Source organism: Scardinius erythrophthalmus (assembly GCF_964197995.2).
Source record: "Scardinius erythrophthalmus genome assembly, chromosome: 7".
NCBI lineage: Eukaryota > Metazoa > Chordata > Actinopteri > Cypriniformes > Leuciscidae > Scardinius > Scardinius erythrophthalmus.
Window position 1 is genome coordinate 17,817,507 of NC_138227.1, and position 15,565 is coordinate 17,833,071.

The 15,565-nt window shown below is 38.5% G+C and overlaps 1 protein-coding gene across 3 annotated transcripts in view; it reads left to right on the top strand.

Annotated features, from left to right (window-relative positions):
* grik4 (glutamate receptor, ionotropic, kainate 4) overlaps window positions 1-15,565 on the top strand; it is a gene marked incomplete at its 5' end in the record, with an annotated part of 195,774 nt that overhangs the window by 114,175 nt on the left and 66,034 nt on the right. For all 3 annotated transcript variants that reach the window (XM_081371082.1, XM_081371080.1, XM_081371081.1), the window contains 3 exons: window positions 1,535-1,696; window positions 6,548-6,700; window positions 7,096-7,200. In XM_081371082.1, coding sequence (XP_081227208.1) covers window positions 1,535-1,696; window positions 6,548-6,700; window positions 7,096-7,200 — 420 coding nt within the window. The remainder of the gene's footprint in view (window positions 1-1,534; window positions 1,697-6,547; window positions 6,701-7,095; window positions 7,201-15,565) is intronic.

Here is a 15,565-nt window from a genome sequence, read left to right on the forward strand (position 1 = left end):
TGAGTCCCAATTCGCATACTATCCATCCTAAATAGTATTCGAAGATGGAATTAGTACGTCCCAAATCGTAGTATGTTGAAATGAGTATTCCAAAGATACCCGGATGGTCTACTTCTTCCGGTCAGAATCCGAAGTGCAGATCCGTGAACTCTAATATTGCCCACAACCCATCGTGCGTTGGACGAGGATTCGATTAGAACTACAAACACGAGTGAAAAGTGTTAAAAAACTACAGACATGGAGTCCAGCGGTTATGTAGAGAGGTTTAGATAAGGGGGTTTGAGTGATTAGCCTAATTATCAGTATCTAACCTGACGAAAATGTATTTATTCAATGTTGTCCACATTATATTACATCTGCAGCAGCATTGTGAACTTTTGTAAATATGTTTAACCATAAACTTTTAAATGCATCATTATATTTAAATTGCAAATACATGAGGAGAGTCTCCGCATGAAAGACCCATGACTGGCAGATCAGCGTGCTACAACATTTCTCTCTGAAACATCAGAAAATTAAATTAGATTGAATGGAGGATTTTAACTGTGACAAGATGATTGACAGGGCAGTTTACGGTGACAGGATGCACGCGACAGAGCTGTCCGTTAAAGATGACGAAGTAGTTTGTCCCAAGGCTTGCCTACTCTTTTGCTACACACTCAAAAGTATGTACTTTTTCTTCACAAAAAGAGTACATAGGGCGTAGTATAAGTAGGCGAATTGAGATGCAGCAGATAAGTATAGGCTACATAATCAAATTCACAAATATTACACCATTTAAACATTATTCAGATATATAGGCTACTGAGTTACTAAAACTGTCTTTGTCAAATAATACACTTGTTTTTTCACAGTTTGAACGTTCTTGTTTCCATTTGTTTAATTTCAAGATCTGAGGTGAATTATCCATTGTTGCTTTTACAGCTACAAAGCTGAGAGCACTAAATGATATTCAGTCACATTACACGCCTTTAACATTAAATAAAGCGCACAAACAGTACCTGAGATTATCATTGCCACACTTTGTGTTTGTTGTTCCACGTCGCAGAAAAATAGAAACCGTTTCTAAAATAGAATCGTCGCATGTCGTCGTCGCGGCTGGTTAGGACAAAAACACTGATTAACATGGAAAAGATACCTTTTATCGCGGCGTCGCGTCTAGTTAGCACACGGTGTCAGGGACATCTCTATTAACCTTCATCTGATGTACTACATGCACCGGGACGCAGACTGACAACACCGCGGACCTTTTTTCACCCTCTTTCCCACAATCTCAAAAGTTGCCCTCATGGGATCTGAAGCACAATAGCTGCTGGGATTTGCTCTCCTAAGCATTAACTTTTGCTGAATTGAATTACTTGTCCCAGGAATTGGCAGAATTACCTCAGTGCTTGTTAATGAGCCTGACGATATTGTTTTACTTCCTATGGGCATCATTAGGTTGTTTAGATTCGACAGGGGACCTGAGCTTGGCAATTTGATAAGAAGCACTCATGTTGGTGAATTAACTTGAACATTTTCTCTACCCTTGCAGGAATTCTCTCTGCTACGATTGGACGATTTAGCTGATCAGCGAGTCAACATCGTCGGGTTTTCAGTCTTCAACAAGACACATCCCTTCTTTCAGGACTTCGTCCTCAGCCTCAATCGATCCTGGCAGGAGAACTGTGATCATGCTCCTTTTGCTGGAACACCAGTAAGACAGAGGAACTCTCAGCTTTTGAATATGCATGGTTAAATCAATTTAAAGGGATAGTTCACCTAAAAATTCAATCTTGTTGTCATTTTCTTAATTGCTTTCTTTCGTGAAACACGAAAAGAGATGTTAGGCAGATGTCCAAGCAGCCTATTTCCATATGATAAAAGTATAGGGGAGCAACAGATCGCAGTTGATCCGTGATCCGTACGGACCAGGCCCCACGGATTCGCGGATTAACTGCTAAATTTAACCATCATAGAGTGAAAGTTTATAATTTTTATGTGTTTTGCCAATTTACAGATTAAAACAATTTTAAACGCAGAATAAGAAATCGGGACTCGCACGTTATCTGTGCGCACAGCCGCACACACCAAAGCGCACGCATAGAGAGAGGCACGTTTCAGACAGCGCTCGAACACCGAATTGATTCCTCTTTCGCGTTTCGTTGCGGTTGAACAGACAAATACAAACAAAATTATGTCAAAATACCCATCTCGTCAAGTATTTTCTCGGTTATGTCATAAGTGAACAGATTTTTAGGTCCGTGCATTCGGTCTTAAAGTGACTACTGTTGTCTGTGTCATTAATGTTAATAAAACAACAAATACAGCTTTAACAAAGATGAAACTATATTTAATTTCTACAGTGAACAAATAGTGTTATTTTGCATTTAGGCTTAATTATTCATTTCTGTACCTGAATACTACTGTTAAGGTCTACTGGCTAAAATACTACTGAAAAAGCATTTCACATGTTGTACACAAACAGAACTTGCATGAGAGCGCCACAATGAGTTTAACAACACTGTTTCAAGTTTTTATGCACATATTTCATATACTCTTTAAAGTCTGTAAATGAACAAATTAAAACAGTTGTACTATAAAATAATTTTATTTTTATTAAATACTCGATTTCTGTCATATCAAACTTATGATCAAGATTAAATTTACTGTAATGTTAATTGTTTTCTAGATTATATTCCTGGAATGGGAAAGTTTGGGAACCCCTGATCTAGTCCATGTTCTGAAAAAAAGTAATTTATTTGTAACTCAAAGATGCTCTGTTAATTAATTTGGTACAGCCTTCTACTCATGTCCTCTTGCTTACCTTGAAACCGAGGCTATGGCTCTATAATTCATCACACACAGTCACACACTCCCTCTGAGGAGGACACACACCCTGTATGTTCATGTCAGCCCAGTTATTTCCGTCACTTTGGAAATGAAAACATCTGTATAATGTATTATTCCTCATCTCAGTCTCAATCAAACATCTAGGGAAGCTTAAAAAAGATATCAAAGATCGGTCTGTAACACTTTTCTTTATCTGATATACACAAGTAAGTTGTAATAATTCATTTTACATTTTTGTGTTCTAATTAAAGCTGCAGGGGGGACGATTTTTTGAAAAAGAAATGCCTACTGCTTTTAGAAACTAGTTCTGGTTGCATTTCTCATTTAATTAGGTCTAATCTTTAATTAATCAGAAGATGGTTTGTAGTTTGGCAGACAGATGAGAGACAGGTCTAAACCCCACAGTGAGACTCAGCTCTGTGTTACACAATGGCCTAGAAATGCAAAGCCTAAACTAGCTTATTCTAATGTGCTTGATATGGAAGGCAATAACCAAACAGATATTTAAGCCCTGGACTTCATTAGCAAAAGACTAGAATGGCTGGTCTGTGAGATTAACCAGTGAACCTGCATATCTGCCTCAGTCGCCAGCGCACACATATTGTCATTCGGCATTCGCCTAATGAGAGCAGCCAGGACATTTCCCTGTATGTGACCAGAATAGTTACTGTGTTTTTTTTTTTCTACAGAAAGGAGAGAAACGTAGGCAACAGCATTTACACAGACAGCTATTTTTGTCACAAACTCATTCAACCGTCCCTCACCACACACATATCCCCAACTCCTCTAAGCTGCTGTGCTGTTCCATAATGCAGCACAACATATCTCATATATATACTGTATATATATTTCAGAAAGCTTTAGCACCATAGTGATGTCAGAGGAAAAGGAAACTCCACAGCCTTTGCTGCAGTATATTAACACACCATCTGATGTAATTAAAGTGGTCAGTAATTCAGTTCCAGGGGGCTGAGGGGGCAAAGTGGTGGCTGTATCACAATAATCAACGATGAAGCATCCAAATGGCCAAACGTACGCGGACACCCAAAGACCCCTATTCATGTGTGCTTTTAAATGCCATCATAATGTGCTTTAAAGCTAGGGTAGGTAATCCTGTTTAGAAACACTTTTTTTTATACTGGGTGAAATGGTCCTTCCATCCTGAGAGTAGTCAATACATTATGTGTTCAGAAAAAGGAATGAAAACAATCAGACCTCTTTAGCAGCTGCAGGACAGTAAAAACTCTGACCAATCACTGCCACTCGGTCCGAGTGTAAAGAACCAATCAGATGCCTTCAGAGCCAGGAGGCGTGTCTTAGCAGTGTCAATCAAGTTCGCGTACGCGCTGATCGCCCCTCTCTTGCACAGCGCGTACCGTCATTCAAAATCAAGATTGCCGGTGTGCTGAGCAGCTGTGTTAATGGCGGACAAACAACCAAAACTACCAATTTCTCGAGTGGAACCTGCTCAAACAACAAAGACAGGTAAACGGAAAAAGACCGATGACGATAAACAAGCCCGTCGGAGCCCATTGACTCAGTGTTAAAACTCTAGCCGCATAACATACAGATAAAATGCCACGCACTGTGCAAAGCAACAATTGAAACCTGCTAATTCTCTGGCTTGTCATGTTGCTAAAATAATGTACTAGCAAACCTTATTTAGCATTTATATCGCTAGAATAATTATTTACATAGCCTACTGCAACGTTAGTTACCGTTATATTATCTTACTAGCTATTTATAACTCATAGAAAGAGTGCAACATTATAAAGTTACATTACATGTATTGCATATTACGTAATGATTTGAGGACTAAGTTTGTAGTCAAAGTATGGGCAGGCCAGTCAATGTAAAGCATTTCGTCCCTACCAGTGAATGTGCCATAACTGTTTATCCGTCGTCATCGGTGACCCTGCATGTTTACTAGCCTGCGCGTTCACGGCAGGCTCCGCTGTGGGGGGAACTTTACATAACAAAATACATGTTTAACAGCTAGTAGGCCTAACGTTATATGTTATGAATCTTACACGAAATTCATCTTCATCACAGTGCAACTAATGGAAATGGAAAAACGTGTATCAATGCAACCTGTTTTTAGCTTTGCCTTATAGTTATAACTAGCTCGTTAGCGAATCAAAAAATATATATTTTAAACTTTACCAAAATCGATATGATAGGTTGATAGTGAGTAGGCTACTAAAATACATCTTATTTGTTTATATTCATAATGATAAAGTTAGATTTTTTTATTACATGTGATTCTGACATGATGCTACATGCACTGCGCTCCTTCCTCTCCGCTTGTCTCAGGTAGATAATGCGTCTTCCAGCTCAGCTGTCGGAGTCGCGCGTTCATGTGTTTTGGGGGCGTGGCTTTGGAAGGACCCCAGAAGGGAGAGGGTGGACTGAATGGAAATAATGAGCTGTCTTTAAAACAGTCTTTAGAGGTCTACATACACTCGATTTTTATACTTTCTTTTTCAGAATACTTACATTTTAATTAAGTATTGATATATACATAAAGTTTAAACAAATTTGAAAAATAAGTTTTTTAGACCATTCTTACCTACCCCAGCTTTAAATGCTGATGTGAAATTAAATGCATTGATAGGAAGTAGGTTTTCCATTTGTTTCGTCTTCCACTCTTCATGGAAATCTTTGCAGTAGATATTTAAACATGGTTGCAGGAATGAAGAGTGAGAATGAATGAATTGATGAAGAGCTTCTGTGAGATAATGGATTCACTCCAATTCATTCCAAATGTGTTCAAATTTCAAAATTGCTGGCTGCTTTGAATAGCTCAAATATATCACCGTCTTGTAACAATCAATATTTAAAGTAAAATATCCACTGTATACACAATACATTATAAATAAAGTAATATTATCTAATATATTATTATAATATGTATTATTTAAAATGTAAATGTGTATATATATATATATATATATATATATATATATATATATATATACTTATATAACTATATTATACACATTATGAACTCAAAATGTTAGATAATAAATAATGAAATAAATTAAAATAAAATAAATAATTATATATAATAATATAGTTTACTAGCTGTTAATATATGCCAAATATCCACTGTATTGTGATGTACACTACTATTCAAAAGTTTAGGGTCTATCTTTTTTTTCTGAAGGATCATGTGACACTAAAGAGTAATGATGCTAAAATTTCAGCTTTTTCATCACATGAATAAAATTACATTTCAAAATTATACATTTTAAAAATATATTTTTAAATTGTAATTTTTCAAAGTATTACTGTACAGTGTTTTACTGTATTTTTTATCAAATAACTGCAGCCTTGAAAAGCTTTAGAGGTAGAAATGTTAGAAATCTTACTGACCCCAAACTTTTGAATGGTAATGTATTACATATTATATACTTTATTTAATTAAGTACTAGTTTATTGTCTGTGGGGTTTGTGGTCTATTTTCTTGTAAGTCAACTAGCGATCCCAAGATCATGGGTTTCATTCACATACATATATGTTTTTGCCAGTAAGTCATTTAAATAAAAGTATCTGCCAAATGCATAAATGTATATTCTACCTGAAGTATTTATTTCTATGGCTGAACACTTTGATCATGAAGTGTAGGCTATATCTGTCTAGCATCCTACAGTTGGGCTGTATTGCTTTCTGTTTGCTCTGTCTATGTGTTTACGCTAATGTGTGTGTGTTCCAGCTTTCGTCAGCGCTGATGTTTGATGCGGTACACACAGTGGTGGCAGCCGTGCAGGAGCTCAACCGTAGCCAGAACGTAGGAGCCACTCAGCTCTCCTGCAAGTCCTCAAAGATCTGGGAGCACGGCACAAGTCTGATGAACTACCTGAGGATGGTAAGAGCCGCAGGGATAGCCCACAAGCTGCCAATCATCTCACCTGCTGCTGTTGCAGGCTCATTCATCATTTAGTTTTTGCTCTCTCTACCCACAAACCCTCGTCAGAACTGCATCCTTCAGCAGAATGTGTGAAACGGAGACACTGTGTCTTACTCAGCCATTAAAGATTAACGACCATCAGCTTGTCATTACTGTATCATCCTATGTGTGACGTACAGCGATCTATATATGCTTCCTGCATTGTGCAAACGCTTCCAGTGAGGAGCTCAGGCGTCCATGTATCTCTATAAATCGATACAGCACTGAGGGTTTGTGTGGCTGTGATCTGAGATCACATGACACCCCCAGGCGTTAACATGTCTCTCTCTCTCTCTCTCTCTCTCTCTGGATAGGTAGAGTTGGAAGGTCTAACAGGCCACATCGAGTTCAACAGTAAAGGCCAGCGCTCGAACTATGCCCTCCGGATCATGCAGAACAGCAGGGATGGCCTAAGGCAGGTAAAGTAACTCTCAGCCACACCAGGCCATTAGCAACTTGCCATTTTCTGTGTTTACGCTTCTGTCTGCCAGGAACACAATGAGATCTCCTGTCCGTGGTCACACAGATGTGATGTAAAGGTGAAGAAATCCTCTAAATGCACATTGTTTTTTCCCCCAATCCTCAATCAGAACACTTGAGTGGAAATGTATAGGAAGGAAACTCTGTATTTCATTGCACCCAGCAGGGTCAGCCAGACCAATTGTGATGATGAGATTATTGTTAATTAGCACTTTCGTGCTCTTGTGATTTTCATTGGCGGGTTTGGATGTAGATTGAATTGTTTATGTAGCATGAAGCGGGGGCTCTCGCAGGTGTGCCATCTGCTGTTACGAAACACAGAAAATCAGTGGGAAATTCTGTGGGAAATTTAAAGAAATAGTTCCCATCAAAAAGTACAATTCTGTCATTATTTTCTCACCCTCATGTCATTCAAAACCCATAAGACTTTCGTTCATCTTTGAAACACAAATGAAAATATTTTTAATGAAACCTGAGACATTTCTGACCGTTCATTGAAAGTCCATTCCATCGAAACATTGACATTTAAAAAAAAGACTATCCAAGTCTTCTGAAGAGACATTATTGTTTTGATGAACAGATTTAATTTAATTTACTTTTTATTCAAGTATAAATATTGATCAACACACATATAAACAGAAGCTCCAACGTGTTTGCGTGAAACGTGAGATCAAACCTCATTGGTTCTCCTTCGTCAAACAGGCAAATTTCAAACTAACTTTTTAAAGCATAAAAGGTTGGAGGACTTTCAGTGGAGGGACAGAAATGTCTCAAGTTTCATAAAAAATATCTGCATTTATGTTTCAAAGATGAACAACAGTCTTATGGTTTGGAACGACATGAGGCTGTGTAATAGAATTATACAGGTAGACTACCTGACGAAGACCAAAAAGGTTGAAACGTTGTTAGTCCATTATTAAAATAGAGTTTGACAGCATAGTGGCAGTGTGCTTTTTTAAGGCCTGGGTTAAGGCCTTAAGGCCTACTCTAAAGATTTTTTGGATGTGCATATACCATTTCACTTTGTTTGAGGAACACTGTTTTTGTGTTGCACTCCACCGATGAGATTTGAGTATTCGTTTTTTTAATCAAAGAAGCAACACATTTTTGATTAGGAAGATTATGAAAGATTCATCTTAAAATATTCTCTTTTTGAATATGTACCCTCTCTTTGCTCAGAAAAAGGAGATTCCAGAAAGGACCTGACGAAGACCGAAATAGTCGAGAGCATTGTGACGTGCTGTATTTTGTTCTTATTATTCTAGTAATAGAATTACTCATAGAATATAAATTACTCATAGAGACATTATAGAATAAAAATCTCCTTTCATTTTCACACACAGCAACCTCTGAAGTTAAGTGAGTTTTCTTGTTTTCCCCAGAGCTACGTCCAACAACACGGTTAGATCGCTTTCCAACTTTAAACAGCCATTTAGGATAAACTGAGTTGACGGCTGACTCTTGTTAGCTTTGTCTGTTTCTATACACAGTATGACGGAGAGAGAGAGAGAGAGAGAGAGAGAGAGAGAGAGAGAGAGAGAGAGAGAGAGAGAGAGAGAGAGAGAGAGAGAGAGAGAGAGAGCAGAAGGGTAGCGCTGTCAAACTGCAGGCTGGTTTCTGAGTGACACCACATTTCTTGAGCCTTTGTGACCGTCACCTTGTGTCACTCACACACACTTTTTGTATTGCTCTTTTAACCTTTTGAAACACTGCCAACTTTCTCTGTGGACTGCTCTTGTATGGAGTGCTCTGTGATTTGTAATGGACAGATGGACATTCGAAGGCCACTTTGTTCACTATTCCAGGCATAACTGCAGAGATTGGACTGGCAGCTGGTGCTCACACCCAACCTTATTAGTTTCACAAAGACATCACTATTTTTCTAGAGAATAATATCCGCTGTCTCAATTTGATGTAATGCATCTGTCACTTCCTCGGTCTGGCTCTTTCAGCGTGGCAGTGCGGTCCAGCTGGACAGCAAAGTTCATGCGAATGTCACCTCACTGTCCTAACCTAGCTCCCCCTGCCCATCATTCTTTTGAATTTTTTGTGCACTTGTTGTTGTAAAAGACTTAAAAGCATTAAGGCAGAGCTCACAATATCTGTTTATCTTAACGCACACGTTCTCGTGCATGAAGCAGGTTCGGTTGAGCTTCTGTTTATGTTCGCTGATCAGTGTTTATGTGTGAAATTAAATATGTTCATCATGTAAAGCGATCGAGTCTCTTCAGAAAATTTGTACTAAACCGCTCAATTTTTTTAACCGCAAAAGTTTTACGATCTCTTTATTAAGTTTTTGAAGCGTCAAAGTGGTAGTTCAGTAGCTGTCTGGAGGGACAGAAAGGTCTCAGATTTCATTAAAAAGTTCTTCATTTGTGTTCCGAAGATGAATGAAAGTCTTACAGGTTTGGAACGACATGAGGGTGATTAATTACTGACAGAACTATCCCTTTAATGATAGACATTCACCCACAAATCTAAACAGAGGCTGTTTTCACTAAATGAGTGTCAGTGTGCAAAATACAGCAACTGTGTTTGAATGGAATACTAGTGTAATGCTAATGCTTTCTATTGTATAATGCTACACACATTACACATACTGCACACTGCAAGAATAGTAAGAGTATGCTATTTCAAGCCAAACCAGAAACATACAGTAGCCAGGTACTTGGAATCATTTTGCTTTGTTAAGCCTATAAATTAGAAATTAAAACCTTTAACAGAAAATTTAAAATATGAAGCAGCACAACTGTTTTTAACATTGATAATAATACTAAATGTTTTTGAGCACCAAATCAGCATATTAGAATGATTTCTGAAAGATCACGTGACACTGAATACTAGAGTAACGATGCTGAAAATTCAGCTTTGCCATCACAGGAATAAATTACATTTTAAAAATATGTTCAAATATTATTATTTTTTCAAATATTTCACAATATTACTGTTTTTTCTTTATTTTTGATCACATAAATGCATTCTTGTAGCCTAGAAATCTAGACGCACCCTAGCGGCAGCAAAATGTATTTTGCAGCCAGGGTAGTCTAGAAACTCTCCATAGACTTTCGAGCTGCAAAAACCTAAATTGGGTCAGGCCAGTCACGTCGCTTATAGAGTAGGCGGGGCGGGCTTAACATATGACGACAAAGTTGCGACGGTTACCTGGCTGCGGCTTGAAAACAAAGAATGGCTGCTGCTGCTGGAGAACAGTCTTTCGAATCGGCTTTGTCCACGACTCTGGAGGACTTGGAGTTAAGTTTTTCTTTGAGAAAAGAGCAAAGAACGGCACTCGAGTTATTCTTAAAAAAAGGAAGATGTGTTCGTCGGTTTGCCGGCCAGATATGGCAAAAGTTGAATCTATCAACTAAGCTCCGCTGTTGGGAAAACGCTCTGGTTGGTTGAAGCGCTGTCCTATTGCGTGCAGAGGGAATTTGAAAGACATCCGTTTATCCCGCCCCTCGGATTGAGCCGTGTCTATGGTGAGTTTCCAGACCTAACATCTTGATGTAGGTCTGGCTTGCCAGGCTAGCATTCTTGGTGAGCATAAGAAACTTTCCCTAATCTTTGAAACTGTAGTATCTAAAATACACTTCCATATGCTTCTGTTTTTTAAACAGCTTCCATTTTAATCATAATGATAATGCTAAATTAAATACAGTATAATATGAATTAAAAGTAATATTTCTGGTTTGGTGTCAATGAAGGGGTTTTTGAACTGTACTGTGCTAACCGTGGAAAAACCACAGCAATGTACATAAATTAAATGAGAATGCTAATGTCCATGAGACAGTATTATGTTTGTTTTTTTGTGTGATTTATGCCATGAATATACTGAGATATTTAAAGCAGAATGCTCCCTCAACGCTCTGTCTCAGATTAACAGCTAGTAGAGGTATACGGATGCCTTGGCAACAAGTCTTGAGTGAAGCTGCCAGGATTTATACAAAGACATGTGCACACATGCACACATCCATGAAGGCACATGCTTTCCCTTTTCCACATCATATATTGACAGATGCTTGGGGCTCATATCAGTTTCGGAAGCTACATCAACACCCTCTCTACTGAGAATCCATGAATCTTCACTGAATCGCAGGATAAACAGAAAAATGATGGGACGTTGTGGCTAAAAGGAGAGTGGGGCGGAAAGTAGTACAGCACTGAGAGCCGTTTAAGTCTAGATTTATCCGTCATGTCCTGGAGCAGTTGGCAGAGCTGATCCTAACCAGTGGACAATGGACAGATTGGCCCACATGTGTACTTACGTTTTCCTTCTGGATGGTGGTATGGAGGGAGGAGAGGGAGGTGGACATATGAGGCTGACCACCACACACTATTGGCACATCTAAATTAAATTTATCTGGCAAGCAACTCACATATGTGAACTATGCCGCACTCAACCAGCACTGCAATTTCACATCAGTTTCTGCTTGAAAGATGCGTATCAAACCCAGCCTGAATGACAAGATGGCTGCACTGCTTTTCCTGCAGGTGTCATTAAACCAAGCATGCCAATCCTATCTGTGTGCCAGTGCTTAAGGTAGACTGGTTAATGAGAGCTTATATAACATTTCCACACTTCGCTGATGATTTTACACACTGCCAACACTCTCCAAGATGTTTTTGAGGCACATGGGTGGAAGATGATATGCTTCTGTGTTTTATAAAATACTCTAAACTAATTATTCAGTGAATATCACAAAATTATTTTAATCGAGAAAGCCCTTAAAATTGCAGGCATGTTTAGTATATGTACATCCAGCCATCAGCCATCATTCACTTGTTCTATGTATGGTTTGTTCTATCGTTCGATCTGTTGATCTATCTATCTATCTATCTATCTATCTATCTATCTATCTGTTCATCCATCCATCCATCCATCTATTATTCTATCTTTCTGTCTGTATATCTCTCATTCTTTCATTCTGTCTTTTGTTCTTTCTTTCTGTATATGCTTCTTTATTCTATCCTTTCTTTATGTCTATACTTTCTATCTTGCTTTTGTTTTTTGTTAATTCTATCTATCTGTTGTTAAATTGTTTTATCTACTGTTCTGTCTATCATGCTATTGACCTTATTCACAGCAGTGCCATCTTTTTAATGGGAATGAAAGCTAGGCTATGAGGGACAGACATGCATCTCTTCAATGAGCTGTATTGTTATTTAATGTGTTTTTGGAATGTTCTACTCATGAAACACTGGAAAAATATCTTTCCAAGAAATTTCAGTTGACAAAAAACTCCCGACAATATAAGCTATGGAAAATTGTAAGTAATCTAGGAGATTTATACAGCTTTTTACAGCAGATGCCATTGGAAACATGACAAGTCTATCCCTCACAGCCTCACTTTCATACCTGTCATGGCGCTGCTCTGAATAAGGTCTATGGTTCTGTCTCTCTCTTGGTGTATTTAAATATTTTAGTGAATAAAAGTGGAGTTCAAGTAGAGGTTTTTCTCAGTGTTTCTGCATGAATATGTTTAGATATCAGTGGATGCATGGCCCATAGAACCTTTTTGAAACTGTGTATCTGAGGAAATCGGTGTATGTGACTGGCAGAATTCCAAATGTAAAACCACTGCTGTCGAAATCAGAGCGTTCATGCAGCCTTAAATACACAAAGTTACTGAAATCTGTCATAACAGATTTATTTTAGCTTTCATAAAGCAGTTTTTGCCCGTTAGCTTTTTTAAACATTCCACTTCAGAGCTTGGCCAATTATTTAAGGAATTTCAGTATTTAGTGCATGGTTGTTACTTATCTTAAAAAGTAGTAAAGGGAGGTTGTGATGTCACAAAAATGGCGAAGATTGAGCTCATGAGTATTTAGTTGTGCAAAAATAATAGTTAAAAAAAAAATTTTTTTACTCATAGGCTATATATTCTATATGTGATATTTAATGTATGTGATAGTCAGCAGTTTATTTCAGTTTTGCTTTTGTCAAAAGTGAAATTTAAACACTAACATTGGATATTAAAAATGTCCAAAATCATTTCATCTGCATCTTTCAATAGCACAATGACTGCCTGTTTTTCTACGAAACAAGTTCTAATGAACTCGTTACACTGCGATTTGAGGGAGCGATCATACTTGATAGCTAATTCAAGTGCTCAAATGAACTTAATTTGATAAGAATTTTGGAGGACAGTGAATGAAACCAAGCATGACTTGTTGGTCAGGTACTAATTTTGCTTTTGAGTGTGAGAGGATATGGGTTCTAATCTATTTATTTTTATCTTATTTATTTTTATTTTATTTAATCAAAATTGCAGCTGTATATCTGTAGATGTACAACAGTGGGAATTCATCTATTTGCATTTTCCTTTTAGGTTTTATTAGAATGGATAGCGAAGTTTCTGGCCGTTTGGAAAAGGAATAGATTGGAGCATGTGCTGGGGAGAACATTTCTTGTTGTTTTCTGCCACTAATACCAACCGCAACAACTGCAGAGCAAAACAATATAACGAATTCCTCTCATTATTACACACACAAATAAATAAACTCCTACTCAACAACTAGAGTGTTTTCTTGTGTTTTAGACCGTAATCGACTCATCCCCATGTGAGCTATTGAATGAAATGGCCTGTCTTCCACCTGTTCCCACTCCCCATATGATGCATATGGTTTATTAGTAGCTTTTGGGAGCAGTGACTTGAACATTTGTCTTAGTGCTGTCTAAAGTAGTTAGCCCACTCAGCATATCATTGAAAGCCAGAAGATGTGCGCCATTAAGAAGGTCACCTCAGACTCGCTGTATTCCTCAGTTTCAGCAACACGTTCCCTGTGGCTTCTCTTGTCTGATCTGGCATGTTCTCTCCCACTGCTCTGCCATAAGCTCCACCAGTCATCTCCATAAAAAGACCCCATTAAACATGTCCACACCACACAGCGATCAGCTTAGCAGCCTTCGCCTGGCATTCTCACCCACGCGTTTCCTCTCTCTCCGCTAAACGAGTGATGAAAAGACTAGTTCATATTTTCAAGAGAATGCGCTTTAATTCAGGACACTGTATGTTTATCTTTTCATGAGGTAATGAGCAATATCAACCAAGCTAATAAGGAGTCAGTGCTTTGCAGTCGTGGGCAGATGTTGTCCTCCAATGGCCTGTGATGTTTTCACTAAATGGACGATTTAATTCAGCCAGTTCTGGGATGAAGATGTTGTACAGAATGGAACGGACAGAATTATGATGGGACACCTTTTCAATCTAAAATGGGCTCTGGCCAAGGACACGGTATAGAGAGTATTTGTCTATTGTGCGCTTCAGAGATGATGTGGCGTGATCTCATTGACTTTGCCGTGCTCCGTACACTAGATAGCGTAGCCGCTGTGTCCCAGAGCGCAAGCCGAGCGGAAATGCCCTTCAGGATCCATGAGAAAGGCGGCTGGTTTGTTTGGGCACCCCGCCAGCCTGTGTGCCCTTAGAGCAGCGATGCAGCGAAAGCATGTTTGCAGCGTTGATGCAGCTTTTTTAAAACCACCCACATAATTTTATGCATAAACACACACTCACCTCTAGCCCATTTTCCCAGCAGGTCTCAGCCTTGCATCTTTCTCCCTGGGTTTGCAAGAGGCGATTGTCAATTGTCTTTTTTTCCCCCATCGATAGCATTGCAGGCTATTAATTAGCCTGAGCTCTGTGGAGCCTAATAGCAGTCAGAAGCTGGCTGTCAGAGCCGTGCTGCTGTTTATTTGTTTGTCTCTCTTGCTGCGGGGGGTTGGTCTGCTCACACCAGCGCAGGCCACTCTTGACGATTTAGTAATTAAGTTTGGTAATAGAAGTAGTTAATCAAGGCCTGAGATTATACCACCTGCAGCGGAGGCCTGCCAGCAGGGAGGATAAGCTCCTCTTCCCTGAAGGAGAGGCTTCAACTGTTGGATTTTTCTCCTGCCGGGTGCAGGCCACGTCTCCCACCTCGCATTTGTCCCACTTTGATTCTCCTCTCAGCGGCAGAGCTCATCTTCTGATTAGACAGCATCAGGCCCTGGACTTATCTCACACTCCCTTCACATTGTGCGCATCAGTTTTAGGGAAGCTAATTTGAAAATGTAGCTTTTTTTTTTTTTTTTTTGTTTTTTTTGTTTTTTTTACTTAGGTAATATTATTTGATGTTGGCACGTTTGAACGATTGGTTACTTTTTATTGTGTATTTTTTGTGTAGTATACTTTTTATTATGTATTTTTTATATAATTTATGTTGCTGACTTAAATTAAAAGTCTTGAACCAAAATAAAATGAACTGTCCAATTAAACCCATACAATGAACTGAATGTATTTAAGTCAGATCTATAAATTTAGTTTA